At 35.7% G+C, this 15,868-nt stretch overlaps 1 protein-coding gene across 2 annotated transcripts in view; it reads right to left on the reverse strand.

The window, feature by feature from the left end:
* myo1hb (myosin IHb) overlaps positions 1 to 15,868 on the reverse strand; it is a 29,832-nt gene that overhangs the window by 4,523 nt on the left and 9,441 nt on the right. For both annotated transcript variants that reach the window (XM_055199439.2, XM_055199440.2), the window contains exons 2-26: positions 11,965 to 12,126; positions 11,100 to 11,215; positions 10,231 to 10,429; positions 10,038 to 10,118; positions 9,791 to 9,970; positions 9,144 to 9,242; positions 7,742 to 7,855; positions 7,574 to 7,645; positions 7,122 to 7,241; positions 6,958 to 7,025; positions 6,353 to 6,458; positions 6,045 to 6,125; positions 5,874 to 5,965; positions 4,816 to 4,910; positions 4,684 to 4,730; positions 4,503 to 4,583; positions 3,849 to 3,954; positions 3,636 to 3,753; positions 3,258 to 3,371; positions 3,093 to 3,169; positions 2,848 to 2,916; positions 2,691 to 2,775; positions 666 to 828; positions 487 to 570; positions 119 to 212 (exon numbers count right to left, since the gene is read on the reverse strand). In XM_055199439.2, the coding sequence (XP_055055414.2) occupies positions 119 to 212; positions 487 to 570; positions 666 to 828; positions 2,691 to 2,775; positions 2,848 to 2,916; positions 3,093 to 3,169; positions 3,258 to 3,371; positions 3,636 to 3,753; positions 3,849 to 3,954; positions 4,503 to 4,583; positions 4,684 to 4,730; positions 4,816 to 4,910; positions 5,874 to 5,965; positions 6,045 to 6,125; positions 6,353 to 6,458; positions 6,958 to 7,025; positions 7,122 to 7,241; positions 7,574 to 7,645; positions 7,742 to 7,855; positions 9,144 to 9,242; positions 9,791 to 9,970; positions 10,038 to 10,118; positions 10,231 to 10,429; positions 11,100 to 11,215; positions 11,965 to 12,126 (2,623 nt within the window). The remainder of the gene's footprint in view (positions 1 to 118; positions 213 to 486; positions 571 to 665; positions 829 to 2,690; positions 2,776 to 2,847; positions 2,917 to 3,092; positions 3,170 to 3,257; positions 3,372 to 3,635; positions 3,754 to 3,848; positions 3,955 to 4,502; positions 4,584 to 4,683; positions 4,731 to 4,815; positions 4,911 to 5,873; positions 5,966 to 6,044; positions 6,126 to 6,352; positions 6,459 to 6,957; positions 7,026 to 7,121; positions 7,242 to 7,573; positions 7,646 to 7,741; positions 7,856 to 9,143; positions 9,243 to 9,790; positions 9,971 to 10,037; positions 10,119 to 10,230; positions 10,430 to 11,099; positions 11,216 to 11,964; positions 12,127 to 15,868) is intronic.

A 15,868-nucleotide genomic window follows, 5' to 3' on the forward strand; every position in this document is an offset into this window, starting at 1 on the left:
GTATCGCCTCAAGGATATCTATAAACGTGTGTTCCAAAGCTTTGACAAAATTCACAATCTAAGATATAAGCAATTAACAGAACAGAAGCATTTTCTTATCAAACACATAACCTCTTACTTATCCTGGTGTCAGCAAAGGGTTGGCATACACTGTGAGGATAGCTTTCTTTCTTGCCTTTGAATATGTCACTGGCCAGTGCTTTAATTTGCAGCTGTAAATAAAATGGACCTGTAAGGAGTTTGCAGACTGATAATACAGTGACAAAATACACTCTCAGATAAAAGGTACAAAAGCTTTCACTGGGGCGGTACCCTTTCAAAAAGTACACTTTTGTACCTAGAGCGTGCATTTAAGTTCCTCAAAGGTTTATAATGGTACCAAATATACATATCTGTACCTTAATGGTATATATTAGGAACTTTTTAAGGATAATTTTTCTCTGAGAGTGTAGGTTTTAAAACTATGAGGTGACATGTACTGCATACCTGCGCCTTCCTCTGTGTGGTGATCCCTCGGACATACTTCCGCACAAGGAGACGTGTGTGTAACTTACGCAAGAACACTGAGGCCTGTACAATTGGTAAACACATTAATTTCTGCTTTTAAAGTGCTTTTAAAGTAAATCAGTGGTTCAACGGATCTAATAATGTAATGTATAGACTACCTCTTGCATTATTGGTGGAGGAGTGAGCCAGGTGTTTCTGTCCAGTACTGATTTTGGCAGGGTCTCTTTGAGTCGAGTGAGGTAGTTTTGTCGGACAAATGCAAGATATTCGGAGTTGTCCATGCTGACAGGCTGATTCCGGTTCATGAAGCCTTTAATAAACCTTTAAGTGGGGAGAAATGCTATTACCATCAAAACAGCATTAAACCTCATAAATATCTACACTGTCAGAAAAAGGTTTAAAACTGTACATTTTCTGTACCCTAAGGTATGTTTTGTGCCTTTACGGGTATGCTAAACATAATACAGTGTTATACCTTTTTGGGTACATTACTGTACCTTAAGAAACGATTGTGTACCTTTAAAGGGACAGTTAACTGTTTTGTATCTCTAAAATGTAAATGGTACAAAAGTGTTCCTTAAAGCACATAATAGTTCCTTATAATTTTTTTTTTATGTGTTGTATACCCATAAAGGTACAATAATGAACCTTTGAGGGTACCACCCCAGGGACAGAAAAGGTACAGTTTTGTACATTTATAAAAAAAAATTAACAGTTGTGTAGTTGCTTCGTTTTAACAAATCATCAAATAAATTATGCGATATATTTGACATACATAACTATTTAAAAACCTTAAAATGAGTACAGTATGTATGACTATTTACTCATCACTTTAACCATACATTCAAATTATCACATATTTTTGTCTGTATAGCATATTCTCTGTATAAGAGCTTTTCAAAACATGATCTCACGAAAAATTGTGTTATAGTCACGAAAAATGTGATTAACTTATTCGTGTCCATGACACGAAATTCAGCTTTTTTCGTGCCTTGAGCACGAATGTCTTTTTCGTGTCACTCGCACAAATTTCTATAAATATTTTTTTGTGTCTGTGACACGACTTTCTTTTCGTGTCATTTTGTGTATTGTTTTCTACCCCCCCCCCCCCCCCATTTTTAAATCATTGTCGCTTGGGGTTGGGGTTAGATTTGGGGTTTGGATGTACTTTTATGTATTTTTTCTGCATGTTTTTCTTCCATTTTTAAAACTGTTCTCACTTGGAGTTGGGGTTTGGGTTAGGATGTCTAAAAATGTAACAGAAAGCAACAATGGTAAGAAAATAGGAAACAACTATGAGAAAACAATACATAAAATGAAACAAAAAAGAAAGCCACAGACAAGAAAAACTATTTATAGACATTCGTGCAAAAAGGTTGAAAAAAGCTAAATATTGTGACATGGACATAAATAAAATAATCAAATTTTTCGTGACTATAACACGACTTTCCGTGTGATCAGTCTTGGCTTTTATGAGAGGCCATATTTACTTCACTGTCAGATAAAATGGTCCCTAGCTGTCACTGGGGTGGTACACTCTTAAAAATAAAGGTACTTCACAATGCCATAGAATAACCTTTTCTCTCTAAATGTTTTTTTAAAACACCTTTATCATCTGAAGAATATTTCTGTTTCCAAAAAGGTTCTTTAAGGTGAAAAATTATTAAAATGTATGAAAAAATGGTTCTTTGAAGAACCAAACACCTTTTCAAAAAGTACATCTTTGTACCGAAAGAGTTCAAAATAGTACCTCAGAGGTACCAAAAAGTGCATATATTAGTATACCAAAGGTCAAATTGGTACGTAATTATCCATATCTGTACCTAAATGTACCCTGTATGTACACTTTCTGCTAAATAGTAATAAAAGCTTTTAATCATAGGGGAACCAGTTTTAGAGAAGAACCACACGGGGTGATATAGCAACATTTATGGTTCTAAAGAACACAATATGGTGCTACACACCAACACAGGTGCTACCTTGGTGCTTTATGGTACTTTAAATGGTTCCCTTATAGATTACAAGCCAGTGATCCACTTTTAATGCTATTTAGCACCGTTTATTTTTAGAGTGTATGTATCTGTAGCCTTTTTAAAGTGGTACATATTTCAACCATTTTTCTGACAGTGTTCAAAAGTAAAATTTGCAGTTACTGTACAGATTTGACATGATTATCATCTTACTTCTTAATGACTTTGACAGCCCAGGCTCTCCTTTCCCTCTCTTTTCTGGCCTGAAGACCCCGCCAGCATGCCTCAATTTTGGTAGCTATTCAAATCAAATTAGGGATGATGTAATATTTAGGGTTTAATTTAGTAACTCTAATGAAAACCCAAATACCTGCTTCTCTTTGCCTCTGGTATTCTTCTTTGCCCCTATAGCCTTTGTATTTGGCCTGAATTCTTGTGGCTGCAATAAACAAATTTAAAGGCAATGAGACGTGGCATTTAATATCAACTTACTGTAAGCAACAGACACATTAACACAGCCAGGAAGCAAAGTCAAAAGTCAAATCTGACATTGCAAGACAAATCTCTGCCCACAAGATCATTCAGTTACTCTCTCTATCAACATGGTAGTCTCACCCAGCTCATGCTTGCAGACCTCAAATGCATCTTCAGTGGCAAAGAGAGTCCTGGGATGGCGAATGAAGATTTTGGTTCTTCCGAAATTAGCAAGGAAAGAAAACATCATGTCGTTTATTGCAGCTAATAAAGCTTTACAAATTACAGTATACATATAAGCAGTACCTTCCCATCTTGTATTCGTCTGGTTTGTAGCCAAGATGCTTGATAAGCAGCTGAACTCCTTCTGCTGGTGTCCCCTTCCAGTGTGGCCATGTTTCTGGACATAGAGCCTTATATCTACACAGATCAACATGGAGGTTTGTGACATTTTGGCACGGAGGTGATAGGGAACAAGTGCTTGATACAGAAGATGCGCTTTCAATGAAACACTACTGCTGAGGTCAGTTTCAGATGACAAGGGGTTAGCTCTTTTAAATAGGCAGATTACACAATATCAAGTTAACATCATCATTTTGAGGGATTTAAATTTACTATATGGCGGAGACTACGACGTTGTGCTCCATTTCTTGGGCTACAGGAATGTAAATACATGAATGTTACCTTTTCAGGAAGACTTCATATCGTCTCCTATACGCAAACCCGGCACGTCTTACTCTCAAGTGCTCCATTAACCCCAGGTACTTGACTTGATGTCTCACCGTAACATCATCGAACTGCCCTGAGAGAAGGTGAGCGAGAAAAAGGTTGCTGGCTCTTGTAAAACATTTAGCAGACAAAAAACCACAAACCTGAGAGGTGAAGTGAAAGGTTTACCTGGCTGCTTACAGTTATTAGGTTTCAGGCACCGTATATACCATGGCTCTTTAGACATAAGTATTTCTGTGAGGCCTGCAAGGCTGTTCTTAAACTGGGTGGCAACCTGTTAACAAATGCCTGGTCAGAAATGTGTCAGATCCATGAAAAGTCTATATATTAAAGTGCTTGAATAGCTGAAGGGACATAATGTATGGTAGGAAATAATGTCAGCTTTGAAAAATACTCGTTAAAGTTGTCCATTAGAAATGTGTAACTAGTCCCTGAGCGTGACTTGAACCATCAATTGGTCCAGCGTGGGAGTAGGACTGGTTAGGGACTAGAATGGGGGTGCAATAAGTATGGACGCTAGAGATCATAGCTTTTATCCTCCTTGTCAGAGCACCCAATTCCCACGCTGGACCGATTGGTGGTTCAAGTCCCATTCGGAGCGCGTGCAAGTAGGACCGGCTACAAATGCACAAACAATCTGCGGATAGATAAGTCTTGGAAATATTGTTTGTGCATGTATAAATCAAGCTTTTATAATTTATGTTTCTTTAAATTCATTTTAATACGTTTACATTCACATTTACTAATTTAGGATACACTTTTATACAAAGCAACTTAAATGAGATAGCATTTAACATTTTGTCCATTCAACTTTTACTGTACCGTCTCAGGTCTTTTCTTGCCATCGGGTTCTATAGTTGGGAAGCAATGCTGGATTATAGCGTTCTTAGACAGTCGCATAACCTTTAGCAAACACACACAACCAACCATTATATATGTATATCTATTTCCAAGTCCTAATATACAGATACAAAGAAAATACATGTTATGAGTTAAGTCGTACCTCTTTAATGTTTCTGTACAGAAGATCATTATTTTTGTCAAGAAATCCTGAAAGGATGAGGAAATCATAGAGGATAAGGAAATGTTAAAGGCTTATTATGTATCCTAAAACTGTTAATAAAATGTAACCTACCAACAACTGAGTAAGTAACGTCTCCAGCATAGTGTAAAAGACGAAAATCTCCTCGATCCAAGGTCTTACGTGTTTTTTGGTCAGCCAGTTTGTGCCTGCAAAATTAAAGACAATAAATGTGATAAATTGAATTCCTTGCGAAAGCTTTAACTCTTAAAGGATTAGTTTCAACTGAGTTTCAAAGGACCCTGAGGGGGCGTGCACACTAAAGCTTTTACGGCCGCGGCCAGCGCATGTTTTCAATTTTTTTCAAATAAGCCAGCAGCTAGCGGTTTTCTTCCGCGCTAAGCGCAGAGAGTTAAAAAATATTCAACTTTGGGGAAAAGTTTCGCTCGTCAATGTCCTGTGACACGCCAGCGCGACCTCACGTAATTGCGTAATGCTGTGGAAAGGTCACGTGTTACATATATGAAACGCACATATGCGGACCATTTTAAACAATAAACTAACACAAAGACTTTGATTAGTATCATTCGACATACAACAATGTCGGAACGATCCTTTTTCTCCACACTTGTAAACACTGGGGCGTAGTTTCACATACGTCCTCCGTGACCTCTTGACGTGATGGCGTATTGCGTGAGGTCACATGACCGGAGATAGACGAGAAGTTGTGGTTTAAAAGTGCATATTTTTTATTTTTCTTGTCAAAAATGACAATCGTTTTGCTAGATAAGAGATCGTTTAGAGTCCCTTGAAACTGAAATTCCAAACTGCATTAAAACTGTTAAGCGTTGGGGTCCATTGAAGTCCATTGGAATGGGAAAAATCCTGGAATGTTTTCCTCATAAAACATAATTTGTTTTCGAATGAACAAAGAAATACATCAACATTTTGGATGACATGGTGGTGAGTAAATTATCTGGATTTTTTTAAGAAAATTGACTAATCCTTTAACTAAATCTGTCATAATACTTCAATACAAATTCTAGTTTGCCATAGCACTACAGCATGCAATTGGAGACATTTTACATAAATTAAAAAAAAAAGAATCCAATAACAATATTTCAATCATGCCAAATGGTTTAAAGTGAAAAAAAATTATACATTTTACGTACGTGACAAAATGGGGGTGACCAGACATCCTCCCCTCCAGCTTCTCCAGAAATGTAAAATCCGTTGCCTCTCCAGGACGCAGGCATTCTTCATCCTTACAATATGGGACATGAGATTAAATTGTGTATGACTTGAAATAATTTGTTGTTTCAGCATGATTCTGTTACACTCACCAGTATTGATATGATGCCTCTATGTTTCTCCTCCACAAGGTCACAGATGATCTTATTGTTGAAGTATGCCACCGCCTCCCACTGAAATAAGTAAAATGCACATTATTGAAAATATGGCAAAGCACAGAAGGTGAACCAGATCACCAGGTAAGGTTCATTGCTTCCACTGTGATTTATTTGTTTCAAAATCATCCCTGGATATAGGATCAAAATTATGTTTGAATAAAATTAGGGCAAAATCCGCCTATTATTTTTAAACAAATAACAATTTTTAAGCTATATGAAGCTGAAAGCACTTTGATGATCACCTCGATTCCCTCCATCTCATATTCCTCCTGCTCTGATTTGAGAGTGAGCTGAATAAACAGCTGCTGAAGTTTTTCATTGCAGTAGTTTATGCAGAACTGTTCAAAGCTGTGGAAAAAAATAATACATAAAAAAAACCTTAATGTAGATGGCCCATTTATTTGTTAAGATGTGTCTACAGGGCTTGTTCTGACACAAAAGGTGACTAATTAGTTTTGTAGACTAATTAACCCCTTTCAAAAGTTTACTTTGGCATTCTGTGCAGAAAATGTTATATAGGCAAATTATCCAAGCAAGTAATAGCCGTCATTTTACTTTCTACTATAGACCTGATATACTCTGGCGTGTAACCCACTTCTAACTAAAATAACCTTACATTTGGTGAGATATGATATTCCATCATATAAGCAAAGTACAAGTAATTACAAGTGATTTATTTATTATTATTATTTATTTTGGGGGCATGGTTACACATCCATTACATTTTCACTGACAGCTCAATTTTGTCTAGTTTTTGCCTAGACATCTGGGCTGTGTTTAGATGGCGATTTGACGTCTTTTAACGCAAAATTGCTTTTTGGGTATAAGTGCAGTGATTTAATGTTACCTGTTCACATCGAATACTTCAAATCCATAGATGTCAAGCAGTCCAATGACTGTTTTTCTGGTTGAATCCTGCATTGAAAGTGTTAACAGATTGATTATCTACCAATTCATCAATTAACATGTGTGTTTATTATATAAAAAGTATTGTATAAAAAGTATGCTTACCTTGTTTACTAATGATTCATTAATCTTGTTAACAAGCCATGAGAATGTGCGCCCATAGATGGCTTTGGCTAGTGCATCCCTGGCATATTTTGCATGTTCAACAGTAAATGGGCTTAAAACCTAACAACAGAAATAATTTTAACCCAAAGTGCTTGTTGTTTCTACCCATTGTTGGGTCAAATATAAACATTTTCTGGATTGAAACCAACGGCTGAGCTCGACCCTTTATGACCCAATGGTGGGTTGAAAATAACCCAATGGAGTGTACCCCAATAGTGAAAACCTTTATAGTTTACTTTAATTGATCACTCATTACAAATGTACAACAAAATAAAGTATGCTTATGTAGATAAATACACTAGTATGTGGATCACATTGTATGATTTTCATTGCATACACTAACTAAAAACTTGTTACTAGTTACTAAACAAATAGATCATTAAATACATCACCTCTTCTGCTTTGGCTTCAATCTTCCTGTGTGTTAAACCCTCCTGTAACATGTTTGAGGGAATGCCCAGCAACTAAGAAGAAGAAATGAATGAAGGCAAAATGACTGGAAAAAATAAATATCCTAACATACAATACAAAAACTTGACAAAAGTGTAAGTGCAGCATACCTTTGACAGCCAGTGTATTTCTGCACTGCTGTTTACTGTGGCATAACCTCGGGCACCGGCCTCAAAGGGGACATTGCCAAGATGAAGGACACTGGCAATGATTGCAAATAGTTGCTGTAGAAGGACCACAAGTATTACAGGCACAATATGTAGGATTTCACCAATAGAGGTCGCATTTTTATAACAATAACAAACATAAAGCTTAAAGGAAATCACAGTTTTTCAATATTTTACTATGTTCTTACCTTAACTTAGATGAATTAATACAACCCTGTAAGGGATTTGTCTTGTGTTTTGTTTGTTTTGTTATTAGGTCTTTTATTTTGATGTCATGTTCTGTTTTCAGTCTTTTATTTTGTAATCTGGTCATGTCACGCTTCACGTTCCACCTCCTGTTTATTTGTATAAAGTCACTTCCTAATCATCATATCTCTGCGAAGTTTTGTATGTGTCAAGCTTCATTACCAGAATTACCTGAAATGAAGTGAGCACTACAAACACAAGCCTCTTTGATCTTTGCATTGTCCCAGTCTGCACGTTTAATTGCTTGCAGCCACAGATGTTGTATTTTTTGTTTTTGAGATTCTGCAGGAATCCCGAAAAACTTAACGGCAGACCTGGTGCGATTTTCAAAGCCCACGACGAAAATAGGCATTTTTGACGAAACCGAATAATACGCAACTCAATCTGCTGTAATGACTTTTCTGACCCCGACATGCGCAGTGGGAACCGCCTGTGACGTGAACCGTGACGGGGTCTATACAGCAGTCAACAGACGACCTTGTAAAAAATAATACATCCTTTAATTAGTTTGTGGATTTGCTTGAGCTAGAAATAGCTACTGAACATAAATAAAATGTCCAAAAGGATTTTGAAAAAATACCCTTAGAAAGAGCTACTGTAGAAAGCTATTGAACATAAATAAAATGTGCAAAAGGTAGGTATGGGAGTAAAAATTTTTACATTGTTAAATGCTACAACTTGTTCAGTTGGAAAGAGCTTGAAAAAAACTTCCAAATGACACCAAGACCATGTCTATGCGTTCAAGAATAACAAAGTACTGGCCATTTGAAACTCGAAAGTCATCATTTTATTTTGTCCCATTGTTTTCCATTTTCTCTCATGCACGTCGTTGAAATTCATTGACATTTCGTTCACTTGTAGTTTAGCAATTAAACTAAATGTATATTACAATTTAAGAATGTTTTTACTCCGCACATCGATTGAGAAAATCCGAATCCTTATAATGTTTGACCATACCATTTCATTGGCCAGCCGAAACAATGAAAACCATCGCATTGAACATAAAAACTAGGATGGTTCTAGTAATGTTATTGACTCTGGCTATGTTTGTATGGAAATGGTTAGTGGAAGCAATGCAATTACTCTTATAGCAACTTACCTCTATATCTTTTTCACTAAACTCAATGGTGGTAAGAGCTTTCTGCACAGTTTTCCAATCACTTTTGTCATTAATAGAGCTCACTTTGGCACATTCCCCCTGCAAATTTGAACAAAACAATGAATATGTTCATTCACAGCCCTGATATAGACCATTTGATTGGTGACACGATTATGCTTCTGAGCGGAACTTAACTTCTGGTCTGTTTGTTTAATGGTCTGACTAGTTGCTAGCTGAACTCTGGAACGAATACCTTGTCGAAAATAACAAATGTTTTGGTTTCCTAAAGACGAGGGAAGACAGTGATCATGGATTACTGCTATTTGGTGGGGGGTTTAGCAACCGATCTGTAGTTACGATTGTATTCATTATATAGTACACATTTTACACAGTAATGTTAGCTCTGTGTAGTTTTTGATATACTTTAGCTATGATTTAAACTAAGGTAATCTACTTCTTGTTTATTTTGCTTATCAGAAATAAACTACTCTAAAAGGACTTTGTTGTAATTGATTCTTAGCGGAGTTTACAGAAAGTTACTTTTGTTCAACAAAAGCCATTTGTTTATGTTGTTACTGCTGCTGAAACCGCCTATACTGTATGTGTAAACTTTATGTTTGGAAAATGTAATATAAAACGTTACTTACCTGAATAAGGTAACGGTAGTTTTGACAGTTTCGCTCCAAGCCAAGCCAGCGAAGGAGTTCATCCTCTCCTCCCTCAACTAACTGATAAAAGATGTGGAAGTTCCTCTCGCCATGATTTTGGTGCACCACTCTTGACTTCTCAAGTAAATAGCTTAAGATGTGACCACCAACTGCTGCTCCCTAAAAAAATTACTTAATAAAATAAAGCTTTACAAAAGCTTTAAAAATCTCCTAAAACAGACTTTACCTGATGGTCAAACTGTATGTCCATATACTTTCCAAAACGACTTGAATTGTCATTTTTTAGAGTTTTGGCATTTCCAAATGCCTGTAGAGAAAAATCATGCATGCATTTTTACTTTTTATAGAGATACATTTTGTAAAACATGTACATTTAGTATTCAACAGACAATTTCTGAGCAAAAAGTTTGAAATCTAACCTCCAGCACTGGATTGGAAAGTAGAAGACGATCTCTCACACTGTCCAGCAGTCTGGTGCTGGGACAGCTCACCGCGTAGAACTGAAGAACTTTCTTAGACGCTTCAGTCTTACCAGCGCCACTTTCACCAGAGATGAGGATGAAGTGGTTGTTTGTTTCACTAATCATGGTCCGATAAACATTGTCAGCGAGTGCAAATCTGAGATGGCAGAAAATACAGAGTACAATATAGTGACAAGATAAAACCAGTTTAGATCAGCATGGATTTTCATGTTGGCCAAGCTGGGTTTTACTGGTTTGGTGCCCATCTTGCTGGTGCACCAGCACAACTACGTTGTTCATCAAAGTCAAAACCAAATGTTGGGTCTTTTAATATAAACATTATACTCTACACTCTCAGAAATAAGCATTGGTACGGTACCTTTAAAAAGGTCCTAATAGGTACGATTTTGGTCAAGATACAGCAGTACCATTGAGTAACCAGTGTGTACCTAAGGTACTAATGTGCACCTTTGAGTTACCAATATGAATATTTTAGGTACAAATGTATATTTTTTTAAAAGGATGGAATAAGATCAAATGTATTTACAGTGGTGAATTCGTTTAACTGAACCAGAAGCTAAGCCACTATACATTACATCCTAGAACAAGCAGTATATGAAGAGTTTCGTTGCAAAACGAGAAAAATCAATTTTTTTTTACATTTTTGTCAAAACATGTTTATTATTATGTTATCATGTTATTATTTTGTTTAATTGGAATGCACAACCAAAAAATGATATTTCTGAACAATTAAAAAAACGGTGGTTATCTCGTTTTGCAACGAAACTCTTCATATATTATTTACCTGTGCATACATGCATACTTACATATGAGGAGGCAGCTCAAAAAAGTTGACACCCATGTAAATATCCATTTGTTTCTTGGTGTAGATGCCCAAGTCTTTATATGGATTAACTGACACCAGTAGGGTTCCAATGTAGGTCTAGAAGAAAGAAGGCAACTGCATGTAACATTAAAATGAAATAAAAAATGTAATATTCTCAATAGATCAAAGTGAAATGAATCAATTAATGTCGGCTTAGTTCTTTAAAATGTTTCATTAGAAACAGTCAGCATGAACAACAAGCTTTGGAGTATCACAGGTTTGACAAAGATTGCAAGGCTGTGTCAGCAGTATCTTATATGACGTTTACCCTCATGAGGTGCCCTTCATAATATGCCCTTAAATAGTCTATGATATCTATAACTTGTGTACAATAGTCACTGCTGGCCTTCCTGTGAGGTGTGTTTAGCATGAAACTCCACAATTTACTCTCTCCCATACTGGATAATGCATTGTCAAGACATAAAATCTTTTTCTGAAGTCTATTTTAAAGGTGCAGTGTGTAAATTTTAGGAGTATCTGTTGACAGAAATTTGATATAATATACATAACTATATTTCCAGTGGTGTATAAAGAAAATTAACTTAGAACGAGTCATTTTTATCTACATACACCGCAGGTCCCCTTACATGAAAGTCGCCATTTTGCGCCGCCATGTTCCTGCGTTATCCCTAAATGGACTGCTCTACAGAGTGCAATCTGTCACTATGTTGACTCAGATGACACCGTATTAGTCTTTGGTGGCTACCGTAGCTTCTCTATGCGTCTGCTAGCTGTGAGATTGCAAATTGATATCGCTAAAATCTACACACAGCACCTTTAAGAGGTCATATGAGTGTTGCACTCACATATATGAGGTTCTCGTTGAAGCGTTTCCTGAGGTTGTCCATGAACGCAGTCTCACTGGTGTAGGCATCTAACAGCACAAAGTCTTGAATGCCCACCCGGTCACGGGCTGTAAGAGAACCCTCCATATCCTGAAGGATTCGCTGGCACCGCGCCTCTAAACTCTGTGAATCACAAATTTTAAGTAATGTGAGTTTATTAATAATCATATTTTAGATAGCGTAGATGGGATTTTTACAATGTTAAAGTGATAGTTCACCCAAAAATGATTTACTTACCCTTATGTTGTTCTAAATCTGTATGAGTTTCAATATTCTGTTGAACACAAAAAAGATATTTTGATAAATGATGGTAAACACACCCATTGACTTCCATACATGTTTATTTGTTTTTCCTACTATGGAAGTCAATGTGTACTGTCAACTGTGTGCTTACCATCATTTTTTTTAATAACTTTGTGTTAAACAGAATTAAGAATAAATCATGACAGAATTTTCATTTTGCGCGAACTATCTCTTTAATTTCCACTGTCATTTTGTGCAGGCCAATAGCAGTACTCTTGAACTGATACTTACACAGTAATGTCAATGTAACATCAGTCAAACATTACATTTACATTTATCATAGATGTAATTTGCTTTCGCAGTCAGCCACAACTTATTTATTCCAATACTATGGGGTTCTCAAAAAATAATTCAGCTGGTCAGTGTGGAGCCTGGTGTAAAATAAAACAGCTTTTATTAGATCATTGATATGACTGCATTATTACATGAGAGCAGATACTTGACTTCCTCTTTCATTCTGATTTAATCCCGTAACATACTATTTCAGATGTGCCATTTAGCAATATGCCATAAACCAATGAACTTTCTGAGTCCAACCTTCCTTATCTAACGAAAAAATGTTTTTCAATGTTTCTGCACAGTTTATCAAACGGGGCAGTCATCAGTCAACACTATAAATGGTTGGGTCCACCCTGGTCTTTTGACATCCAGGAAGGATGTCGGTTTTCTGTGTTGATAAAATTATATTTTTGTGCCATCCGAAAACACTATATTTGGAAAAGGTAAAAAAGCCTAAACATAATATATATTTTAACCGTAAAATAAGAAATGGTCTTTACTCAAGTATGGTTCTGAAAATAAATATTTAAAATGATCTGATCAATTGTAGTTTACAAGAATACAGAATTTGTCAATAGCATTTAGATTGTTTACGTACTTATAACGCTATGCTATATCCCAGAAATGCAGAGCATTGCTCTGCAATGCAACTACTACTTTTTAACAGTATGGGAGCAGTTCAATATGGTCCCGTACACACTGCACATTAATTCGGTTGTCACTTCACCTTTTAATGCTTAATCCTGTTCTGTACACACACAGTTCAGTAATTTACGGGACTCACAACCGCATTCTACAACCGAATTAACTCCCGCAAAATGCAGGTAGTGACAACCGCATTTACTGAAACTCTGCACAGTGTGTACATAACCGATCTGAACAACTAGTAGTTAATCAAGTGTTTAAACGTTCATCATAAACAGGACAGGTCTCTCTTCTGAAAAAAACAATGCTGTTATTATTTTGGTCAAAGCTGTGAGTGATAAGCACGCGAGACGGCACAACGTTGCTATGGTTATTTCTGTGTCAATCATCACATTTTCAATCACCAATTTTAATGCGGTTGTCACTCCCGAAAGTTTGCAGTGTGTACGAGACCTATGTGACCCTGTCTGTGAAATCCAGGCAAAAGTCTCCTAATTTAAGATACCAATGTGTATCTTTTAGGTACAAAAGAGTACTTTTTGTAAAGTATAACACTTTTGTACCTACTTGTACATTGGTGTACATGAAATGATCCTACATAATGTTAAGAACATTCTATAAAAAAATAAAACCTTTAAAAGGTATATATGATAACTCAAAGGTAAATATCTGTACCAGAATGGTACATTAAAAAGGTACATTGTAAAAAAATGCAGCATGAAATTAAAACAACTTTGTTTCACAAATCAATTCAACCTAGTATTTTAAGATTTGGCTTATGAAAAGTTGACATAACTTAAAAAGTTTTTATAAGTTAAAGTAGGGGAGAGCAGGGGCGAAAATACCACTTTCCAAAAATGTAAATAATAAAAAAGTTTTAGACAGATATGTATTTTTGCTCTGTATAGCAAACTGCAGTATAATTCAGCCCAGTCACACGAAATTATGTACCTAGTCTACCTAATTTTTTATTCATTTTTGTGATACTGTCACGAATTTCCCAGTTTTTTCGTGATCGTATCATGAATATCTGTTTATGTGTCATTGTCACGTATTGGTTATTCAACCATTGTTGCTTCGGTTTAGGGTTAGATTTATATAAAATGACATCCTTACCCAAACCCAACTCTAACCCTAACACAAGGCAACAATGGTTTAAAATTTAGAAAATATAAAAAATAAATCAGAAAAAAATATAAACCAATACTAATAGTGACATCCTAATGCAAACACCAAATCTAACCCTAAACCGAGGCGAAAATGGTCTGAAAATACGATTTTGAAAAAACAGGGAAATTCGTGGTGGTATCACGAAAAAGAATAAAAAAATTACGTGACTATTAGGTACATCATTTTGTGAGACTGGGTAGCATAATTTCACTTTAACAATAAGTAGTGCATTGTTAATTTCGACTCTGTCAGCTAGGAAGAAAGTAACACACAGGTGGGTCAAAAGTAACACAACAGAACAAGATAGATTTATGCGTTACATTTGTTTTTAGTAAATGACTATGACCTTGTTAATACGTAACTGCAAACATATTTTGTCGTTTATATTTGCAAAAAATAATTAAATTACATTTTCATTTTAAATTTCAGTTTCATCAAATGTTTCAAAAGCAAACTTGATTTGTTGAGAATAAAAAAAATCAACAGTATGAACCCTAAATTAAATTAGAATAACATACATTTTCAACATAATGCAACAGTTAGCAGCGGGACAAAAGTAAAAATTATTACTTTCGTCCCTACAGGAACTCCTGACATTTAAACTCGATTTACTTTTATTTTGAAAAACTCTGAGAAGGCAAACTTCAGGATGTGTTACAGCACTAAATAACCTGTAGATTGATCAGTACTTTAACACATGAAACCATAAACACAAGGAGTTATGAGAAATTACTGCTTTAGGAATTTACTTATCATGGTCGAAAACAGCGTTCAGGACCTATTCATGTGAAACGAAACGATGACACACAATATTTGTCAGCTCTGTCAAGGGTTGCAAAGATGCTGTCATAGTTTGGTATGCAAATGTAGTCAGGGCTTGGAGAAAATTGCTTTGTTACTTTCGTAACTTTCACCCCGGTTCTCCCCTAACATAAAAATATATGTTCACTGTAAAAAAATTCAGTAGAATTTGCAGCTGGGTTGCCGGTAACTTACCTGGATTTAAATTTATGTTTTTTACTGGCAACACTTTGCTCAAAGTTAAATGAACATTAAACATCCACAAGTCTTTGTCCTTACAGAGCCAAACAAAAAAAAAACAGCATCAAGCAAAACATTCTGGGAAACAAAATCTGCAGCAAAAAACAGAAAAAGGTTGATAATGATTTGTGGTTCCCAGAATGCTTTGCATGAGGCTGTTATTGTATAGTTTTATTTTGTAAAGATAAAGACTTGTTAATATTTAAAATTTATTTAACTTTGAACAAACTCTTGCCAGTAAATAACATAAATGTAAATCTACAGTAAATTACCGGCAACCCAGCTGCAATAACATTGTAATTTCTACAGAATTTTTTTACAGTGTTGATTTGACAAAAATGCTGTGTACTTTTTACAGTGTACCGACACAGTGAACACTTTGTACCTTTTATCTGAGTGTAGAAAACAGTAAATCACAAAAAAAACT

The sequence above is a fragment of the Misgurnus anguillicaudatus genome, chromosome 22 (genome assembly GCF_027580225.2).
Source record: "Misgurnus anguillicaudatus chromosome 22, ASM2758022v2, whole genome shotgun sequence".
Lineage (NCBI taxonomy): Eukaryota > Metazoa > Chordata > Actinopteri > Cypriniformes > Cobitidae > Misgurnus > Misgurnus anguillicaudatus.